Genomic DNA, 22503 nt, shown 5'->3' with positions numbered 1-22503 from the left:
TCAAAATTATATCAAATACCAGGCAAAAAGTGGGAGTGACCATGTCAAAAGGGGCACTTTACTACAGCCATCAATTCCAGGAGCCTCAGGGTCATCTCGGTGAAATACAGGGCCAAAGCTGAACTATTTGGATAGTATCGTGAATGTCCTTGACACTCGCTGTCCCAGAAGAAAAGCACAAAACTGAACTGTGTCCAGAATGGCTCTGATTAAGGGAAGCACCTTGGAAGGTGTCAGTTGTAACTGCGGCACACTGATAGTGAACCCAGTGATGACAGGAAGTTCGCCGTAGTCTGAGCATGGCTGATGTCTGCCTGAGGCGAGGCTACCTTCAGCAGCCAGTCGTCGAGGTAGGGAAAGACTGGTACCCCTAACCTCCGAAAGTGCACTGCCATCACTTTCGTGTACAACCGAGGGGCACTGTGGAGACCAAAGAAAGCCCAGCAAACTGAAAATGCTCCTCTCCTACCACAAACCACATGAAATAGGCGTCCTGCCGGTCCAACACCACCATCCAGTCTACACGGTTGAGGGCAGACAAGACCTGGGCCAGGGTGAGCATTTGGCCATCTTGGGCACAATAAAGTAGAGAGAATAACAACTCCGCCCTTTTTTCTGGACCGGCACCCTCTTGACAGCCACTCTGGTCAAAAACGGCTTTCAGTTCCTAACGTCAAGTGGAGAGATGGTCTTCCGTCAGTCGCTGAGCGGGCAGTGGTAGGTGCCGCAACCAAGAGAGACAGGTAAAAGGTGTATCCCTTACAACCATTTGTAGGACTCACCTGACTGACCTGATCGCCTGCCAGCCCGGTAAGAAGAACAATAGTTACTTACCTGTAATCTGTGGTTCTCCAGTATTGGTGTCTTTCATAGATTCACATGCCTGAATCATTACCCGTCGTCGGAGTGGGAGTCCAACGGTATATAAAAAAGCAATAATATGCCTGTAATAACTAAAAAACCTTGGTAATAACAACCAGGAAGTTAAGTAGCCCTCAGCTACAGGAGCAAAAGCTCCCACACTCATGACTATCCTAGTCCTTATGTATAGACCAAACTGCAGCCAATCAGGCGACAGCACCCACCAGAATGTTCTCCCCAGAGGCTCAGGCTCTCAGATTTTCTCGCACAGGAGTGAAACCAACATAATTGCCTGAGGGAGCCTCTGAGGGGAGGTGGGCGGGTTGCATGTGAATCTATGAAAGACACCAATACTGGAGAACCACAGATTACAGGTAAGTAACTATTGTTCTTCTCCAGTATTTGCGGTGTCTTTCATAGATTCACATGCCTGAATCAGAATAGATAGCAGTACATATAACCTAATGCTCATAGACGCTAATAGTATCATAGTATACATGAATAATGATAAAAAGCAAAAGACATGGTAAAGCGTCTAAAAAGAGCATAGAGGAGGCGGGAGAACAGAGGCTCACCTTATTGGAAAAGATTGCGAAGAACTGCTTTTCCCACCAAAGCATCTGCAACACTTGCTGAGTGCAGACAGTAGTGCCTCGTAAACGTGTGCCTGCTGGACCACGTTGCAGCTCTGCAGATTTGTAGAAGAGGCACCCCAGCGAACAGAGCAGTGGAAGAGGAAACTGCCCTTGTAGAATGCGCTCTTGGTAAGGCCTGTAAGGGTCTTCCTGCCTGTTGATGACAGAGTCCAATTGTTGACGAGACCCATCTAGCGATAGTCTGTTTGGACACTGCACAGCCTTGGCGTAGTCTGCCATAGGCCACAACCAACTGATCTGTCTTGCACAAAGCTGAAGTTCTTGAAAGATAAAACTTGAGGCATCTCCTGATGTCCAAAGAGTGTAAAGCTCGCTCAGCCGGTGTTTGTGGATTTGGAAAAAATGTCTTGAGGATTACCGGCTCATTTAAATGAAAGTCCGATGGGACTTTGGGCATGTACCTTGGATTGGTACGCAGTACCACCGAATCAGAGGTAAATTGTAAAAAGGGCGGTTTAGACGTGAATGCTTGAATGTCACTGACCCTTCTGGTAGATGTTAAATCCAATAACAAGGAGACTTTCCAAGTAATAAACTTAAGGTCAACCGTATGTATCGGCTCAAAGGGATGACACATGAGCTGGGCTAGCACCACATTCAAATGCCAAGCAGGAGGTGGTCTTCGAATCGGAGGAAACATACGAAATAGACCCTTGAAAAATTGATGGATTATTCTTGAAGAAAACAGAGTTCGATCCGTCCTGATGGAATCGGGAAATGGCTGCCAGAAATACCTTCAGGGTTGAATGCGCCAAACCCGATCTAGCCAGTTGCAGGAAGAAGGGTAATATTTGCTCTGGTCTAGCATGAATGGGATGCAGATCAACAGTCTGGCACCAGGCACAGAAACGCTTCCACTTGAGTTTGTAGGTCTTAATCGTTGTTGGTGCTCTAGCGTTAGCTAGCACCTCTTGACAATCGTGAGGAATGTCTAAGTGGGCGAATTCATTGTGTTGAGGAGCCAAACTGATAATTTCAGAGAAACTGGGTCCGGATGGTACACTTTGCCTCTCTGAACTGTCAAGAGATTCGGTATTCAAGGCAGTTGTATTGGCCTGCACTCCGAGAGGAGGAGAAGCTCGGTGAACCAATATTGCCGGGGCCACCTTGGAGTAATCAGGATTAGACGACATGGTTGACTCCTCATCTTCCTGATGATCTTGGGAATTAACGGAATTGGCGGAAAAGCGTATGCAAAAATTCGACACCAATTCATCGAAAGGGCATCCCCGCACGAGTCTTTGTGGGGAATCCAGCTTGTAAAGCGTTGGCATTTCCGGTTCTGATCTGTTGCAAACAAATCCAGGTCGGGATGACCCCACTCTCGGAATATCTGATCCAGGGATGGTTGATGTAGCTCCCATTCGTGATTGCTTCCGGCAGACTGTGAGAAGGTGGCCTGATATATAATGTTCACTATTCTAGTGAGCACTTTGTATCAGTCCAAACAACCCTTATTGATGATTGGTTGTAAGTCAACCTTATAGACCAGCTATCCTAGTAGCATGGACAAGAGCAGTCTTTAGGCTAAACTCTAGAGGGCGTGTTAAGCCAGCTGTTATACCATCACATATACCCCTTGAACACCAAGTGAAAGGACACCACACAAGTTGTTATGAAAATAAAAGGATATTTATTTAGAACACAACAACCCTGGACTCTTTATGAGGACAGGGTGCTAAGCACAATACAAAGCTCTTAAAGAAATACTGAAAGTCGCACAATTTACACAAATGCTCGAGGGGCACGAAAAACCATATACTACAAAAGTGGAATGCGAAATACTAGCAGGTAAGTAACTAGTCTCAAAGGCTTTGGGATCGCTAGGACTGTACTACTGAACCTTCAGATTACTAGCAGGAGGCCTAGGGGGATCGGGTGCAGAGTGTGCACTCTCACGCGGGATGCGAGACAAAGTCTATGGATGCTAGATTTCGTAAAGTTAGTGTTATCGGACGAATCCGACTAGGTAGAGCTGAAACGAAAAAGGATCTGGATACTTAGATAGTTAAGCTATGCTGGAGCACCGAAATGCTCGGGTTACCTAGCCCAGGGGCTGCAGCTGCATAGGTCTCAAAAGACGTCGGGTATCCTCGTTGCAGTCTATGGAGCCTGAAAGAAGAAGTTTCTGGCAGGCGACCAGTGATGAAGTTCGATGTGATCCAAGCCTGGATCGATGAAGAAGGATACCTGTAAGCAGAGAGACCAAGTTCTGAATCACTAGCCAGTGATTAGGTGGGCACCTGGATGGCACCGGACGAAGTCACCTCGACCAGGTGAGTGGGAGACGCTGGGCTCTGCAGTCTCTCGGACCAGGAGGCGTTGTCGGCAACCAGGATGGAGGTGCGAGCTGTCCCACGAAGATATCTGCTGTCGGCGTCGCTGGACCCAGGATTGGGGCAACAACTCTTGGCAAATGCAAGCCCAAGCGGTGGACTCAAAATGGCGTCTGGAGTGGACCAGGAGGGTCCGGGGTGCTCCTCTGTTGGAGGGGAGCAAGGGCCAGTCTGGAGCAACCAGACCAGCGGTGTTGTCGTCGTGGTGCGTTGTCAGGAGGGCCACAAGCCAGCAGGCAAGTAGCCGGACAACGCGGTGAGCAGCAAAGAGCAGAAGGGCCCCACGCAGATCTCGTGGATGCTGGGGGGCTGGACTTCGGTGCTGGAGCTGCTCAGGGTTAGGGCTTCTCAAACCCCAAAGCACTCACTCGAGGATCCCTCGGCGGTCGTGCTGGGCAAGCGTCGTGCAGTCTTGAAGATGGCCGGTCCCTCAAGGTCTCGTCACACCCACGAATCTCAGCTGGGCTGATGATGCAGGTAGAGGTCAGAGGTGCCAGGGAAGCCGGTTCTCGTCGAGCTGGGCAGTCTTGATCCGGAGGAGAGACTTACAGCAAACCGCGATGCTTGGATGGTGCCTGCGGGTGCAGGGTGACTACTCCTTAGTCACAAGGGAGAAATCTTGAGAAGAAGTCTGGAGTTCCTTTCGTAGAAAGTAGTTTCAGGATTCAAAGATGATCTAATTTGGAAGGGTCCCCGCTCCTACCTTTATTCTAAAGAAAGGGGCTGGTACGCGACTAGGTCCTGCCCATGGGTGGGACCAGGAAGGGGGGTGGTTACACCCCTCTCCCATGCCGGACTTTCCCCAGCTCAGGGGCTGGTGTGCCCCTGGAACTGGTTCAAGCCGGCCTATGCATAGTGAGCACCGGGGTGCCACTTGCCACTTGCAGTCACCTTCCTATTCAGCCCTGCCTACCCAGGATACACAAAACCCTGTCTGGGATGGTGCTAGCACCGCCCCTGACAGGAAACCCTTTTTCCAAGCTCTCCTCGCTGGAAGGACTCCCAGCAGCAGGAGGTCAGACTTGTGCCTGTGGTGGCAGCATCCATTTTGTGATGCTGAGGCTTGAGTTAACTTTAACCGGGGTTCACAGTTACATACATGTCGTGTCCCTCTAGAAGGGTGGAATGCTAACCCCGTTGCCAGAATTGGCGAGGGGTTAGTATTCCAATTCGTATGACACCTTACTCGACATGTTTTGATAAAGCGATACCAGAGTTGGCATATAACCGCGAGGATTATAATGCACTTAAGAGTATATGGTACGCGTTATCATGGAACAGCTATTAGGACTTGGTTCCGCAAGCTGCAAACGGGCTCAGCTTATGCCAGAGCACCGTCTCACATGATTCCAAGCACTCTGCCTTCAGGATTGTCAAGGCCTGCCATAGGAGTGACTGATAGGAATACATGTGTCCATTTTAGGGTTAGATATAGGTATACTATATCTACAGCAAAGGGTGATTACACCACTTTGCCCCAGCTGTCGTGCAGCCAGTTGTGTCAGATTTAGATGGCCAGCCAGGGGTGGCATAATACATGCTGCATCCCCTGGTAGGCCCTGGGTACACCTATGCCCTGAGTTACAGGGTCTGATAAGGTGGCCCAGTACCAATTGGTATATGCACCTAAGGTACACGTGTCAATTTAGTGAGAGAACAGCTAGACTGTGGGTCTGATTAGCAGGCCCACAGCCAGGGAAGTCGTAAACCAGTAAAGCAAAAAAGCAAAAATCTGGGGTGATCATAGGATTGCAGACCCTACTCTCCTACACAGACCTGCTGAGTGAGTCCGCTATGACATTGGCAACCCCTGGGACATGGACCGCCGACAGATTGATGTTGTGATCCAGGGCCCAATTCCAAATCTCCTGCGCCTGATGGGACAACAGAGCCGATCTTGTGCCTCCCTGCTTGTTCAGGTAATGCATGCTGGTTGTGTTGTCCGTTCGTATCAACACCGTAGAGCCCTCCAAGATCGCCTGAAAGGATTTCATGGCGAGAAAAATGGCTCTTAATTCCAGCAGATTTATGTGCCATTTTTTCTGTTGCATGTTCCATTTGCCACCGACTGTCATCCCTTGGAGATGGGCGCCCCAGCCCTCCAGAGAAGCATCCGTGGTCATGATGAATCTGGGTCCTTCTGTCTGGAATGCAAATCCCACTTGCAGGTTGCCATCTTGCCCCCGCCACTGGATGGAGTTTCTCATCCGAGGAGTTATGTTGATGACGTCCTCGAATGAGCCTGTTATTTGCACCCACTGACGACTGAGTTCCTCCTGTAAGGGTCTCATTCGTAGGCGACAGTTGGGGGTGAGAGAAATACAGGACGAGATCATCCCGAGGAAAGACTTGAACTTGCGAACAGAAACGCACTTTCTTGTTAGTAGTGTTGAGGACATCCTGCGAATCTTCACCTGCCTTTCTTTTGATATGAACACTTGGGCGAGTCTTGTGTCCAGCGTGGCTCCCAAGAACGACTTCCTCTGTGATGGAGTCAGGTGAGACTTTTTGAAATTCACCGAAAAACCCAGGCTCTGGAATAGTGATAGACATCTCTGAACGTGAGTTTTTGCCAGGTCGATGGAACTGGCCTTGATAAGGCAGTCGTCCAAATATGGATACATTTGAACTCCCTCTAATCTCAGGTGTGCGGCCACCGGGGCTAACATTTTTGTGAAAACTCTGGGGGCCGAACGTAGTCCAAAGGGGAGTACTTTGAACTGGAAGTCCCTGCCAGCCACTCTGAACCGTAAGAATTTCCGGTGTCTGGGAAAAATGGGCACATGGAAGTATGCGTCCTGAAGGTCGAGTGTTGCCATGTGATCCCCTACTGAGAGAAACTGGAGGATTTCTTGAAGCGTCAACATTCTGAAAGATAATTTCTTTAGGTACTTGTTGAGGGCACGCAAGTCGAGGATTGGGCGCCATTCCCCCGAATTCTTGCGGATCAGGAAAAATCTTGAATAAAATCCTGTTCCCTTCTGATGTTGAGTACCTTTTCTATTGCTCCTTTCCGAATCATTGAATGCATTTGGGAAAACAGCTCTTTGAGATGAGATGGAGGTGGTCCTTTTGGGGGAGAATTTGGAGGGGCTTTGACGAATTCGAGAATGTGACCTCTGGAAACCACGTCCAGGACCCATCTGTCCGTGGTAATCTTGGACCAATTTGAGTAATATCGGGATATTCTTCCTCCAATTTGCTTCAGGCTGGGACAAAGTGGTGGCAGGATGTGTCTCTCAATTGCTCTTGTTGTTGTCTCTTCCTCGATAAGAGGTTTTTCCTCTTGATTGAGAGTAATTATTTCTCCTTTGGCCATATGTTTGTTGACGGTATGGCTGGTATCTTTGATTTCCCTGGGTGTTATTGTAGGAGCGTTGCTGTGAATAACCTCCTCTGTTCGAGAAAATGCCTCTTCCTCTTGCGCCACGAAAGGAAGACTTTCGAAATTGGAGAGAGCCCAGCGACCGTGCCGTCTCTGTGTCTTTCTTTATGGCTTGTAATGCCTCGTCAACATGTTGACCAAAAAGGAACTCTCCATCATAGGCCATGTCCATGATCTTTGTCTGGACCTCTAGACGAAAAGATGTAGCTTTTAACCAGCCTTGCCTCCGGAGAACAGCTGCTCCCGCCAGCTGCCTGAAACCTGTGGCTGCCACATCCACTGCAGCATCAATTATTTCAGATGAAACGCTCTCTCCCTCTAGTAGGATCTTCTTTGCTTCAGATCTATCTGGTTCTGCAAGCTTCTCAATGAAAGGCAATATGTCAGACTACATCTGCATGTCATACCTTCCAAGTATTGCAAGTGAATTTGCGGCTTGGACCGTGGTTGCCGCAATAGTGGACACCTTCTTCCCTATTGAGTCAAGACGTCTACCGTCTTTATCAGGGGGAGCAGAGACCTGTGCAGATGGATTCTTGGCCCTTCTTTTAGCTGCCTGCATAACTACGGAATCCGTTTTAGCCTGACCAATAAGGCATGCCGGTGACGAACTAGGTGCTCTATATTTTTTATCTACCCATGGTAGTACTGCGGGTAGAGAATTTGGTGTAGCCATTATTTTCAGACCTTCCTTCCATATAAAGTCAATGATTAGAATAGACCAACTTTGTCTTTGCAGCAAATCCTTAAAATCATATAGGAAGCATTCGTCTTGTTTAGCTTCCATTGTGACGAGGAACCTTTTCGTGGCTCTATCCATAATCTTATGAAAGCTGGCAATGTCCACCGGCAGAGAATCCGCCGTAGGCGGGGCCGCTGGGGAAGGGGTTTGTGCCTGATAGTCGTCTCACTCCGACGATACTGACTTGTCGACCAATTCACCGTCTTCACGTTCGTCTTCCGACAAATTTTCACCCCCTGCCTGATGAGATGGTACTGGTGAAGAAGGTAGTGCGGGCCGTGCTTCTTCAGTTGTCATTTGAGAAACTGATTCTTGAGGTCCTAAAGTTGCCGTAGATTTTCTTGGCCTAGGCGTAGAGACATGAGAATCACCCGATTCTGAAGGTGGAAACCTGCGATAATAATCGCTCAACATATATTGGAGATTCTGGAATAAATCCATAGGCATTTGCATGCCAGGTGCAGACACAGTCTCCCGACTAGAGTGCTCCTGGAAATTTTCCTCCTCCTCCTGATCCAAATCTTGAATTTTTATGAGCAAGTCCGAAGAGCTCCTGGCCGCACGGAAAGTGTCGTCCTCATAGGATTCTTCTTCCTCAGAATCCAATAATTTATCTGGCAGTTTTAATGGAGACAAAGTTGTGGAGGATGAACCACGCTTCTGTAGGAGCGAAGCAGTGGTAGCCGGTGATGGCAAAGGTATCGTGGATGTTTTAGCTGACCACACTTGCATTGCCGTACAGGTTGACAGTGGAGGCGTCGATGGACCCACCGATGCTGATGACAAGCCTGATTCCCTCTGCGTTGTCAGATCCGTCCACGGGCAGCCTGCTTGCCCTTGTTGTAAGGCCTCGAGTAACCCGAAGATTGGCCCTGTCTTTGCTGGTATGACTGGCGGTTTTGCTGGTATCCTGAGCTGTTTGAAGAATAGCGTTGCTGCTGTTGTTGGTACGAACCTCTATAACCACCTCCTCTGCCTCTCGAAATTCTGAACGGAGATTTGCGATACTGGAGGATACCTAGCGACCTGGCTGTTTGTGTCCTTTTTGATCTCTTGAAGAGTATCATCTATTAATTTCCCGAATAGGGCCTCGCCATCGAAGGGCAGATCAAGGACCTTGTTCTGAATTTCCGGTCTAAACCAAGTCGCCTTCAACCACCCTTGGCGTCTTAACACTGCCGCTCCCACAAATGATCGACAATTGGAATCGACCTTGTCTTGCGGTGTGTTTCTTTGAAATCATATAAGAAACAGTCCGTGGTTTGAGCGGGCATTACCAGTTTAAATTTCCCAGCTGCACGTTCCATCAGCTGGTGAAAACTGCTGATGTCAGCAGGAGGTGAATCTACCAAGTCTTGATGAGGCGAAGCTTGGTCTGGGATGATGTAGTCATCATATTCATCCCCATCATGATCAGACTCTTGGTTACCATTGGGATTCATCATCATCATCATCCCCATCCGGGTCATCGGCTGGCTCTGACGGAGCCTGAGGCACCGGCCGCTAAGGTTGAGGTGGCGTCTGTATCGGATGTACCGGAGGGACTACAGATGAGGGGTTCCTCACTGGTGTCTAAGGAGCAGACCTGCGTGGAGTTGGTCTTTCTGCTTTTGACTTATAGTCCTGCAGCATCTTGTGGAGGTCATGCAGGAATGTTGTAGGAACCGAAATCATGTCTTGCGGCTCATAGCCCTTAGAGTGGGCCATTTGATGATATTCTCCTTCCCCTTGGTCATATGCCCCTTCTGAATCTGTCTCTTGACTCTTGATTAGTAGCTGAGACGGGCTATTGGCATAGTCATAAGCATCCTGTCAGTCTTCCTCAGATTCTCCCTGGTCCAACAACAAAGTTGGCGGTAAAGGGGTCACCCTTCTCGGGGATGTCATCTCAAGAGTGATTCTCGTTAAAGAAACCGTCACTCGTCTCTCCGTAGCCACTATCGTCGAAGGTTCCGTCGACGCCGGAGATATCCTCGACGACGATATTGGAATTACAGATGTCGTCGTCGACACCACTGTCGACGAGCCCGCCGACGTTGTAGATATTGTCGTCGATGCACTCGTCGACGACACCACCGTCGTCGTCACTGCCGTAGACAATGATGGTTTCCTCGTCGACGATGTTATTGAAGCCGTCGACGACGTCTTAGTCGACGATGTCGTCGGCACACCCCCCGTCGACACTGCCGTCGACGATACCTTCTTCGACGACGACGACTAAGCTTTCGTCGACGATTCTCCCGCCGACGGGACCAATTGGATTTTGGGCTTCATTTTCTTAGTCGACGGACCCACCGTCGACGATGTCTTCGTCGTAGAGGACTTAGAACTCCTCTCTGAAGAATGTGAGGAGGGTTTTTTGAAGGCTGGGTCTGTCTTCTCACCCTTAGGAGGCGAAACCAGTTCTGCCTTATCCTTCCCACTGCGGTGGGGGGGACTTCCTGAACCCCTGCTATCAGACTCTCTGGGGGTCTTTTTAGAAGCCTTTGAGGGGCGCCCAACAGAGGAAGATGGGGAACCTCTACCCCTTTTCACTGACCTTTTTGAGGAAGCAAATGAAGACGATTCCTCCTCATCACTGGAAACTCCATGTTTCCTCTCCTTCTGCCTCTGTAGCCATGTAAGCAGTCTTCCAGCACGATCTCTCAAGGTCTTGGTGGAGAGAGGGCAGCAAATTTTGCAGTCCTCTGCCTTGTGATCCGGATAAAGGCAGTAAATGCAATCTTTGTGTTTGTCCTCCAAAAACAGCCTTTTCTTTCCACAGGTGGAACAGGGCTTGAAAAGGGCTTTCTTTTTCTCAACTTCAGACATCCTGATGAAAAGGAGAGATTTCTGAAGTAAACTGAAGAAATCCTGAAGAAAAAACTGTAGAAATCTACTTGAAAGAGTTGAAAATAGAGCAGAGCTCAATGGAGACTCCCTAGCACAACGTGCGGTAGAAAATCTGAGGCTCTGAGGTTCCTTCAGGAAGGTTCCAGCGGTGAGGCTCTTCTGATTGGCTGATGCCTAAAATTTGGTCTCTTTTACAAAAAGAGGCTGATATGCTACAAAAGGGAATGAGGCCTAGGCCTTTCCTTTCTCTTTTGTACCTACTACTATGGTATTTTTTATTACAGAGACTCCCATTCCGACGACGGGGAATGATACAAAAGCATGGGAATCTATGAAAGTTCCAATACTGGGGCAATCGTCGAGGCCTGAATCGACGACGAAGAGCTCGTTGACGGTACCTTCAGGATTCCCGTCGACGGTGGAGCGTCGATGATCGATGGAACTATCTTCGTCAACGGGATGGGTCTAATATGTACCTGAACCAACGTCGACGGTGAGGAGGCTGAAGACATCATAGCTGATTTTTGTGAGGAGAAAGTCACTGTAAAAGTGGAAGAAGTGGCCACATGAAGAGATGGCGACGATGAGGCTGTTTTTGACTCTGCCATGGCCAGAGGTGTAAACTTAGGTGACATTTTTTGAGCAGGTGTTTTGGAAACTGTAGATTTTCCAGATTTCCCTGAGGGCGCAGATTTCACAGGTGGGTACACCTTCTTGGAAGTAGTAGGCAAACCAGAATCCTGAGAGGGTTGGGCCTTCTTCGACACTTTCACCCTAGGAGAAGCCACCTCAACCTCAGTCTTTCTCTTCCTTGAGGAGACAGAAGACCCCGAGGCAATGCTCCCTACCTCTGAAACAGGGTTATTCTTGTCCTGTATCCTCTGAAGCCACAGGAGAAGACTACTCTCTCTGTCCCTGAGGGTCTTTTGAGGGAAGGTTCTGCAGATCTTACATTCCTTCGCCTCATGATCCCGATACAGACAGTACATGCATTTTTTGTGAGGATCCTCCTTGAACAGCCTTAGCTTTCCACAGGAATCACAAGCCCTAAAAAGGGATTTAGAAGTAGACATCCTTTGAAGGTTAAAAAACCAACCAAAGTAAGAAGAAACTGAGCAGAGCTCAGGGAGACTCCCTTCACACAACGTGCGGTAGAAAATTTGAGAGCCGAGCCTCTGGGGAGAACATTCTGGTGGGTGCTGTCGCCTGATTGGCTGCAGTTTGGTCTATACATAATGACTAGGATAGTCATGAGTGTGGGAGCTTTTGCTCCTGTAGCTGAGGGCTACTTTACTTCCTGGTTGGTTATTACCAAGGTTTTTTAGTTATTACAGGCATATTATTGCTTTTTTATATACCGTGGGACTCCCACTCCGACGACGGGGAATGATTCAGGCATGTGAATCTATGAAAGACACCCCAAATACTGGAGAATCTGTGGATTCAGCATCCCGCCGGGTGGCTGTGTCCTTGAAAGGAAACACGAATGAGGTTTAGCAGGTGGAGCCGGGAGCAGTGGGCACGAAACTGCTGGGTTCCCTGTGGGGGCTAGATGGGTTGGTGATAAGGGGTGCCACAGGCAAAGCAGCGAAAGAAACAGTGGAACTGCTATGGTTGGTGCGGCCGGGCAGAGAGACCCAAAAAACTAGCAGTAGCCCTGTCCTCCTTAAAGTGATCGAGAGCGGAATCAGATTTCTCAGCCTACACTAGACGCCCATCAAAGGGCATGCTGATTAACAAGGACAGGACCTTGCCAGAGAACCCAGTCAACCGCAGCAATGCACAATATATTTGTGGTTTACAAATAGGAAATATGGCGGCAAGTGTTAACATGGGTACCTATTGTCCACTCGATGGAATCAGTGGATTCCAAGCCACAACGAATTCTGAACTTGGCAACATCACAGCCATCTTGGATCACCTAAAAAAGAACAGGGCTAAGGACTTCAGGTGCACCAGGGAGGACCTGTGCCACCGAATCCCAAAGAGCCTGTGAGTATCGTCCCAACAAACAGCTGATATTATTAGTTCGGAGGGCCAAGCTGGTATAAAAATAAACATATTTGCAGAACGATGGCAGAGGGGAAATGTGAGAAATGAATTGGGGTTAGAACGGCTGGTGGAAGACCGCACCACTAGGCTTTCTTGTGAGGGGTGCTTAGAAAGAAAAGCCAGATTATCCGAAACAGGACGATGGCATGTGGCAATCTGCCTATTGACGTAGGGGAAGAGGGAGGAGGCAGAGCAAGGTCTGTCCCAAGCCCCAATAAGACATTGGTCAATGGCTTATTAAAGGGAAGAATTGACTCTGAAGATGTATGCCCCAGTTGTATGACTTCTGTCAAGACATTAGTTTTAAGCTCCAAGGTGGGGAGCAGGAGGTCAAGTACTTCTGCTTCCCTACACATCAACGAGGAGGATTCTTCTACGGATGGATCAGACCCATTTCTAGAGAGTTATCAAGGACACTGACCTCATGAGTTCTCATACTAATTTTTATCTTGCAAGGGCTGAACAAAATCATCACCCAGGTCATAATCATTATCAGTCAGTCCCCAGCGGGACTGGAGAGAATGTTGTCTAGGCTGTTTATCCTGCAGGGGCTGCAGCGTCTTGGGCGGATTTGGGTGCAACGTTAGCAGAGGTAGGACTGTGGTTGTGAAGGACAATTCAGGCCATGTCTTCATGCAGGGAAGTGGACATTAGGGTGCCCTGGGCAAGCGTGCATTGTGGCGTGGGCAGCAGAGTTGGAATAAGAGATGAGGGCAAAGTAAGAGTGGAGGGGCAAACTGGTGCAGAGGGTGAACTCACAGCGGTCTCTCAGTTCCTTGGGGCCCGAAGGTGCATCAGCAGGATTCAGCAGAGACCCAAAGAGTCAGAGCATGGTTGTGCGGAACTCTTCAATACGTAGAGGCGTGGCTGAAGGCCCTGGAAAATCTGGTTGTGCCGGAACAAGCTGTGGAATTGGCTTCGAAGTTGACCAATTTCAGGAGCGAGATCAAAAAAGATGGAGCCTGTTCAGGTGAATGTGATTGACAAGCAGGAGCAGATTCCTTACCTGAGGACTTGGAGCGTGATGAAGAAGAACCTCAGGATCTGGTCCAGAAACGTAAATGGGACAGACAGTGAAATTTGGATGCGGAGTAGGAAGACGTCTTAGAAACTATGAGTTGATAACAATCCTCATGCACATCGATCATCCACACCAGTTTCATTTATGAGGAGGGAATCTTGGAACCTTTCTAATTATATCTTTGGTACAAGTTTTTTTAAACACATTGCATGTTACAGCATCCACAGACTCGCATAGCTGTAAACATCTTACTGTTAACTTAATGAAAGTACCTCAATAGATCGCTGCATGGAAGAATTTGACAGGGATTGAAGGCTGTAGGTTGCACTGAAATGCCTTCAACAGGTTTATGATCTACAAAGCACCTGTTGACAAAAACACTCCGGTTTCATGAGAAATATTACCACAATAAAATAAATAAAAATGTAACTGAATACATACCTTTGGGTTTGATTTGGCTAGATTCTCTATTTTAACCCAAGCTTCGTCTCGTTCTTTCAGTTTTAGTTTTTCCCTGGAAGACAGTAAAGCCATGCTTAAACAAGGCTTAATTGCATACAACAGAAAAAAACATAAGATTTTCTCAAACAAATCTTGCTAGTGTTTCAAAACACAAGTGGATGTATGTGTTGTGTATTGTAATTATGTGGTTTGTACTGGAATTGTTAGTGGTTGCGATAGACCTTGCCATAACAAAGTTACATTACTGCCTGTGTTAATTATATTACAACCTATTTTTCTTTGGCTTGTTTCTTGGTTTTCAGGATCAGTGGGTTACAGCTTGGGTGCCCATCACTAGTTGGTTGGTGATGTCAAAATGTATAAACAGGCGACCAATCAATAGTCTTAAGAGTCTGGAGCATATACTCATTCACTAGTCTTTTCCATTACGCATCGGGCACAAGTGTGGGCATAATGTAAGCCACACACAGAATTTCACCTGGATGACCAGTACCTGTGAGATAGTGGAAAGGGAATGAATAGGGGTAGGGGTGGTGGGCGCTTGCCTCCACTAATTATTTAGTGAACCTGGCCACTGGCAGAAGACCTCTAGTAAAAGAGAGAGGTACCCCAGGACCAAAGGGATAGGGTTCCGGAGTTGACACAAGTCAAAGTAGAATTCCCTTTTGGCGAATTACCATAGAGACATAAAATATTACGGACACATAAAGACTCACCAATATCAAACCATAACAAGGAAGCAATAAGAATAAATTAAAAAAACAGTGAAAACACTATTATAAAAGTGGATCTGTACAGTTTATTTGCATACACTATATTTTGTTAAAAAAGAGGGAAACATATACAAAATGGAACACTATAAAAGAAATAAATCAGACATTCCTATTAAAAAAGGAGGTACAGGAAAAGGACTAAATTCCAACAAAAAGCTTAGAATTTTCCTTAGTTTGTTTTTTTCTGTATTGCTCCTTGTGCATCGACGCGTTTCGGTGGTATATTTAATATTTTACCACCTTCATCAGGACAGTTACAATAAATGTTCCCCAATGATTCTCAGTTATTTTCTATCAATAAAATATGATCAGGGGTGCTCTGCCTCCTTCTCAGTTTCAACGGATATTCGTCCAGCGAATTATCTTTTCCAAATTAAAATAATGTTGTCCTCATAGTGTGTTTCAAGAATAATCAAGCGACCACAACAATTAAGGTCTGCATTGTTTCCAGCTTCATTTAAGAGTACGCGGGACGCTTTCGTTTGAGCGCCAAACTGGGTCTGCACGCTGGTAATCTCACGTGTGACCAACGATTCGCTTATCCTGTGACAGCCTAATAACAAGGGAGCTTTATGTAGGAGAGTAGGGTCTGTAATCCAGTGATCACCCCAGATTTTTGCTTTTTGCTTCACTGGTTTACAACTTCCCTGGCTGTGGGCCTGCCAATCAGACCCACAGCCTAGCTGTTCTCTCACTAAATTGACACGTGTACCTTAGGTGCATTTACCAATTGGTACTGGGCCACCTTATCAGACCCTGTAACTCAGGGCATAGGTGTACCCAGGGCCTACCAGGGGCTGCAGCATGTATTATGCCACCCCTGGCTGGCCATCTAAATCTGACACAACTGGCTGCACGACAGCTGGGGCAAGGTGGTGTAATCACCCTTTGCTTTAGATATAGTATACCTATATCTAACCCTAAAATGGACACAGATTCCTATCAGTCACTCCTATGGCAGGCCCTAACAATCCTGAAGGCAGAGTGCTTGGAATCATGTGAGATGGTGCTCTGGCATGAGCTGAGCCCGTTTGCAGCTTGCGGAACCAAGTCCTAATAGCTGTTCCATGATAACGCATACCATATACTCTTAAATGCATTATAATCCTCGCGGTTATATGCCAACTCTGGTATCGCTTTATCAAAACATGTCGAGTAAGGTGTCATACGAATTGGAATACTAACCCCTCCCCAATTCTGGCGACGGGGTTAGCAGTCCACCCTTCTAGAGGGACACGACATGTATGTAACTGTGAACCCCGGTTAAAGTTAACTCGAGCCTCAGCATCACAAAATGGATGCTGCCACCACAGACACAAGTCTGACCTCCTGCTGCTGGGAGTCCTTCCAGCGAGGAGAGCTTGGACAAAGGGTTTCCTGTCAGTGGCGGTGCTAGCACCATCCCAGACAGGGTTTTGTGTATCCTGGGTAGGCAGGGCTGAATAGGAAGGTGACTGCAAGTGGCACCCCGGTGCTCACTATGCCATCTGCCGGCTAGAACCAGTTCCAGGGGCACACCAGCCCCTGAGCTGGGGAAAGTCCGGCATGGGAGAGGGGTGTAACCACCCCCCTTCCTGGTCCCACCCATGGGCAGGACCTAGTCGCGTGCCAGCCCCTTTCTTTAGTATAAAGGTGGGAGCGGGGACCCTTCCAAATTAGATCATCTTTGAATCCTGAAAATCCCTCCTGCAACGGTTACCGGGATTCCGGACCTCACTCAGGACCGCAGCATTCTTAAACTTTGTTGGTGTGCCGACCGTCTTGGACTTTGTGTAATTCCATCCCCGGCATTGTAACGGTGGAATCAAACTCGGCATTAATTTTATAGCTGATTCGCTTCTCTCACCATTCTGACGAGCTCGCTCAGCCATTCAGACTAGGCAAAGGATCAATAGTCCTGAAGATGAACTCTAAATAAGTTGTAGTTCGAAACGTCGCCGACAGCATACACAAATGCCACTAATACATTGAGATTTTGTATGTGCATATGTGTAGTTTATGATCAGTCTGTGTATAATTTATGCCAATCAGACTACCTCTTGTTTTGCCTACAATTTATGTTGTATGTTTTTTCTTGTGGAGTGTGTTTAGTCGGGCACCGGCTGGTGTCCCACTTACATTTTTAAGATTTTGATACAATCTACTATTTAATCACATAAAACGGTCCGGCTGGACGTTAATATAGAACTATCTAGTCTATATTCATTGAATTAATTTTGTTTGTTTAGGGACCACTGTCTCTGTTAAAAAGTACTACCCATAGGTCCCTAGCGATTGCACCTTGGGCTCCCTTGTTTTGTAAAATACATTAAACACAGTGGCGGCCCACCTCCTTAGACATGAGGGCTGGGTATAGGAACAGGGACCGCCATCACACCCCTGCGAGAGAACCCCATACGTGCACAGCTTAGAGACCTAAGAAACTGATGCGTATGTGAGGGTCCGTGGATGAAGCAATGGGAGGGTGCCAATATTATTAACCACGAGAGGAGGTGGTTTCAGGTTTTCATAACTGATCAGGACGTGACGATGCAAGTAGCTACGAGTCCTTCAGTTCTTTCTACGTGTGCTTCACCGTTAGTAAGACAACTTTTGCGGGGAGTGTCCAGGCCTCATTCAGGCAGGGAGGGTCATTCATCAACGCCAAAGTGTAAATGTTAATGAATGGTTGGGGGTATTGCACTCAGATATTCAGAATTCAATCGCTTGTTCGATATGTGTGCAGCACTAGATTAGTGCCTGCTAAACTCTTATGTATCTGTGAATGTGGCCTGGGATCGCTAGATAACCAGGACTCTAGTGCGCACGAGTGATAAATTTTGCAAATGAAACCATTTTTCAAAACATATTTTATCGTTAAATTGTCACGAGTTTAGTGAATAAAATTCATTTTCATCAATTTAAACAATGCATAAACAATAGAAAATCATTGCAAATAAATCAAATGCATTTCTCAAAACAATTAGTATACAACACAATTATATGTACAACCCAATGCATTTCGGGGTTTACACCCCTTCGTCAGGGGTCTAAAGGAAAGAAGAAAAGAGGAAACTTAATTAATCTAGATGCTTTAGGAGATATGCGTTATGTAGTCTTAGGTATTGCGTGAATGTCTTACCAAAATAACTGGTTGTTTCGTTGATATGTGTGTTGTAAAGGTATGGTAAATCTGAGAAGTTGAAAAAACGGGATAATCAATAACATGATTCATATGTAAAAAAGCGATATGAACTTGAAAAGGGTAATCAAGTGAATTACCTGGATTCCAAGGTTGAAAAGAACCTATCTGAAAATAATTAAAAATACCTGTCAAGTACTATCTTTATGGTGCCTATTCGTCTGGTTATATATAGACTAAAACATGAAGCTCACCTGCAGGTCTTGTGTGTGTAGCCGCAGAAATATGGAATCTATTGGAATAAATGAATGAATGTTGCTTAAAACCTATTGCAAACGATTTAGTTTGTTGCAAAGTTACCAAAGTCTGTTTAGGAAAAAAGTTTACCTGCGAGCCTCGAGTTTATACTTTAGGGTCTCGCTTGTATCGACGTTCCTCCCATGCTGGAGAAAACAAAATAGACAAATGCCGAACTTAGTATGCGGTTACCCTGGTCGGCAACCTTCACGTATTAAAACTTTACGGAGGTCGACTTACCGAGAGAAAAGTGAACCGGCTTCGTAACGGCGTTCTTACTCGAATGTTTGTACCGATGACAGATTCATGTGAGGAGTCCTTTCTCTATATTTGTTTGTTGAACTTAACATTGAAGAAGGACTAATTAAGGGAATGGTGGCGGCCATTTCTGAATGGGAAATATCCCTAGCAACTAAATGTATTTTTGAACAAGGTGAGGATGCTACTAATGTTTACAGTGTGTTTTAGCCTTTTTAATGATGTACAAGTAAAAGTGATGGGCATCAGTTTAAATGAAGAAGGAAAGATAAAGATACACTTTACATTGTTGATAACCAATGTTGATACATGCGATAAACAACAAAAAGTCTTGTTATTATGAATCATTAGTTTGGAAATCAAAAACATTCAAAATATACGGTCAAGTTTACAATTTGTGATGGACAACAGAATTATGTTCAATGTATGTTGTTGTAACCTGTTTTTAAGTAACACTGTGTTGATGTATCCCTTGAGAACTCGGCTACGTGTACTTATATCTAAATTTGTGTCTATAAGAAACAAATCATTTGCAATTTATCATTCAACCCATCAGGGGCCGAAGTATGCAATCTGCGTATCCAGAAGGTCTCCCTCCTAAGGAGGATTTTGGCATTGTCTAATCCTAGACGTTGTGGAACCTGTTCAATGATCTGAAAGCGAATTTGCGCTATGGTGTGTCCCATTTCAATCCAATGTCTTGCAATTGGTGATGTTACATTTTTATTCCGGATTCTACTCTTGTGCTCAGACAAACGTGTTTTTAGTTTACGGTCGGTTTTGCCAACGTATAGCAGCCCGCAAGGGCACTTTATTGAGTAGACCACATGTTCTGCATTGCAGTTTGCTGAATGTCTTAAGGTGATCCTTTCTCCTGTTCGTGGATGCGATAACGTACTGCCAGTGATTACATTGTTGCAGTTCTTGCAATTAAAGCACTTTGTTGTTCCTTTAGGGGTGACTGTGCAGAGTTCCATGTCTCCTGGTTTATTAAGAAGTTCCTTCAAGTTCCGTGACCTTTTGTAAGCAAACAATGGTTTATGTTTGTAGAGTTCTCCAAAATCACTTTCCATTTGTAAGATTTCCCACCTCTTAGTTATAGTTCTTTTTATATCCCTTGATGCGGTAGAGTATTTCGAAATAAACACCATTCTCTTGTTTGCGACTTTAATCTTTTTCTGCAAAAGTTCCACTCGCGGTATTGTTTTAACTCTTTCCATTTGCATCGTGATGAGTTTTTCAGGATATCCTCTTTCAAGATAGCATTGTTTTTTATGTTCCAAGCTTCTTGCGCATTGCGTTTCATCGGATGATATTCTTTTAATTCTCATGAATTGGGATATTGGGAGATTGTCTTTCAAGTTAGTTGGGTGGAAACTTCCATACTGTAATGATGTATTCTTATCAGTGGGTTTTCTATACAGTTCTGTGATGATAGTGCTGCAGTTTATTCCAACTGAAACATCCAAGAATGGAATTGACGTGGTGCTCATCTGACTCGTGAATTTTATCCTGGGATTCACAAGGTTCAAGCTGTCAATGTTTCTCTTTAGGTCTGCAATTGGTTTCTTCCATATTAAAAAGATATCATCAATATACCGTTTATAGTATAAGATGCCTTCATGCCAGGTGCTATCTTCCAATATGTACTCCAATTTGAATTTCGCCATGAATATGTTTGCATAGATACACGCTCCTGGAAAGCCCATGGCAGTGCCGCTTAGTTGAGTGTAGTATTCATTTTGCCAAACGAAATAACTGTTTAAGCAAAACTCCAACAATTGCATAATCAAATATTTCGTTTCTACAGGTTTATCTGTCCTCAAAAGGGCCCATTCCATAGCCTCGAGGCCCAATTTGTGGGGAATCGATGTATACAATGACACTACGTCGATTGTACAGAGTGTTAAACTCCCTTGTTCTTCCAAATTAAGGGAAGTCAGACTTCTCACAAAATGCGATGTGTCCTCCAGATATGTGGGCCAATTTTGTATGAATGTTTGCATATGGGAATCGATGAAAATGCCCAAATTTTCGAAGAATGACGAGCAACCAGATACAATAGGCCTGATAGGGGGATTTTGCAATTGTTTGTGTACTTTTGGCAAAAAGTAAATTCTGGGTCTTCTTGGGTATACTTGTCTGAGATATCTTTTTGTTGCAAGGGTAATCCAGCCTAATTCCTCAGCCTTATCAAGAATTTGATCCAAGTTGTGGGATATCTCATTTGTCGGGTCTTGTGGAAGTTTGAGATAAATATCATCATCTTGCACATGTTCATTACCTTTCTTAATGCACAAGTTACTACTTGTGTAACGATATATCTGTAAGAGACATTAGTTAGTGATAGATTCCTTACCTTAGAATATCCCCAGGCGTCAGACTGGATCCGGAAACTTTTGCGTAGCAATACCCCTGCGCGCCGGTAGGCGTCGTCTGCGGCTCCGCGTCCGTCGTCGGCGTCGTGAGCGCCGGGATGACGTCGTCGGAGTACTTAGACGGCGCCCATGCGCGCTGACGTCAGTTCTGATAAGACAGCTTTTCCGCGCCAGATACGCAGAGCCATGATAGAACTAACACTGGTGCCATGAAACTAGGGCCCTGAAAGGGGATGACCTTAACCCTAGATATCGGTTCGCAGAACGGGGAGGATGGGTGGGTCGGTAAGGAATCTATCACTAACTAATGTCTCTTACAGATATATCGTTACACAAGTAGTAACTTGTGCATCTGAAAGAGACACGTTAGTGATAGATTCCTTACCTTAGAATAGATACCCCAGCAATACCAACCCCGGTGGTGGGTCTGCGAACCAATATCACACCAGAAAGTCCTGGAGGACGGAACGGCCAAAGAAGCCATCCCTCCGGACTTGACTGTCCAGGCAGTAGTGTCTTGCGAACGTGTGCAGCGAGGCCCACGTAGCTGCCTGGCAAATGTCCTGCAGGGGGACACCGCGGCCCAGGGCAGTAGTCGCTGCCGTGGCCCGAGTGGAGTGAGCCCGTAATCCAGCTGGGGGCTCCTTCCTCGCCATGGAGTAACATGCTTGAATACACAAGATGATCCACCTAGAGATGGTCCTCTTGTGCACAGCCTTTCCCTTCTTCGCGCCCACGTACCCAACGAAGAGTTGGTCATCCACCCGGAATTGGCGTGTGCGATCTAGGTAGTAGGAGAGCGCACGTTTTGGATCCAGACGGTGGAGCCTCTCCTCCTCTTTCGAGGGATGCGGAGGCGGAAAGAAGGTGGGCAAAGTGATGGACTGCCCGATGTGGAAGGCCGTGACAACCTTGGGCAGAAAGGAAGGTCGTGTACGTAACACCACCTTATCAGGATGAACAGACAGGAAAGGTGGAGAAGAAGAAAGAGCCTGGAGCTCACTCACCCTCCTGGCAGAGGTGATGGCAACCAGGAAGGCCGTCTTTAGAGTAAGGAGACGAAGAGGGCAGTTATGAAGCGGCTCAAAGGGGGCACACATCAGATAGGTGAGAACCAGATTCAAGTCCCACTGGGGCATCACGAAGGGAACAGGAGGGAACATGTGTGTGATGCCCTTCAGAAATCTACTCACAATAGGGGATTTGAATAAAGAAGGCTGATCTGGTAGCCTCAAGAAGGCTGATAGAGCAGAAAGGTACCCTTTAAGAGTGCCCAGAGCAGAGCCCTGCTGGGCAAGGGAAAGAAGAAAGAGCAGCACTTCCGAAAGG

General features: G+C 46.5%; 1 protein-coding gene across 3 annotated transcripts in view; it reads right to left on the bottom strand.

Annotated features, from left to right (window-relative positions):
* PPP2R5C (protein phosphatase 2 regulatory subunit B'gamma) overlaps positions 1-22503 on the bottom strand; it is a 1413048-nt gene that overhangs the window by 121853 nt on the left and 1268692 nt on the right. For all 3 annotated transcript variants that reach the window (XM_086937820.1, XM_086937822.1, XM_086937821.1), the window contains one exon: positions 14327-14399. In XM_086937820.1, coding sequence (XP_086793946.1) covers positions 14327-14399 — 73 coding nt within the window. The remainder of the gene's footprint in view (positions 1-14326; positions 14400-22503) is intronic.

This window comes from Lissotriton vulgaris, chromosome 9 (genome assembly GCF_964263255.1).
Source record: "Lissotriton vulgaris chromosome 9, aLisVul1.2, whole genome shotgun sequence".
Taxonomy (NCBI): domain Eukaryota; kingdom Metazoa; phylum Chordata; class Amphibia; order Caudata; family Salamandridae; genus Lissotriton; species Lissotriton vulgaris.
Note: the sequence above shows the minus strand (reverse complement) of the source record. Positions and strands in the feature narration are given on the sequence as shown.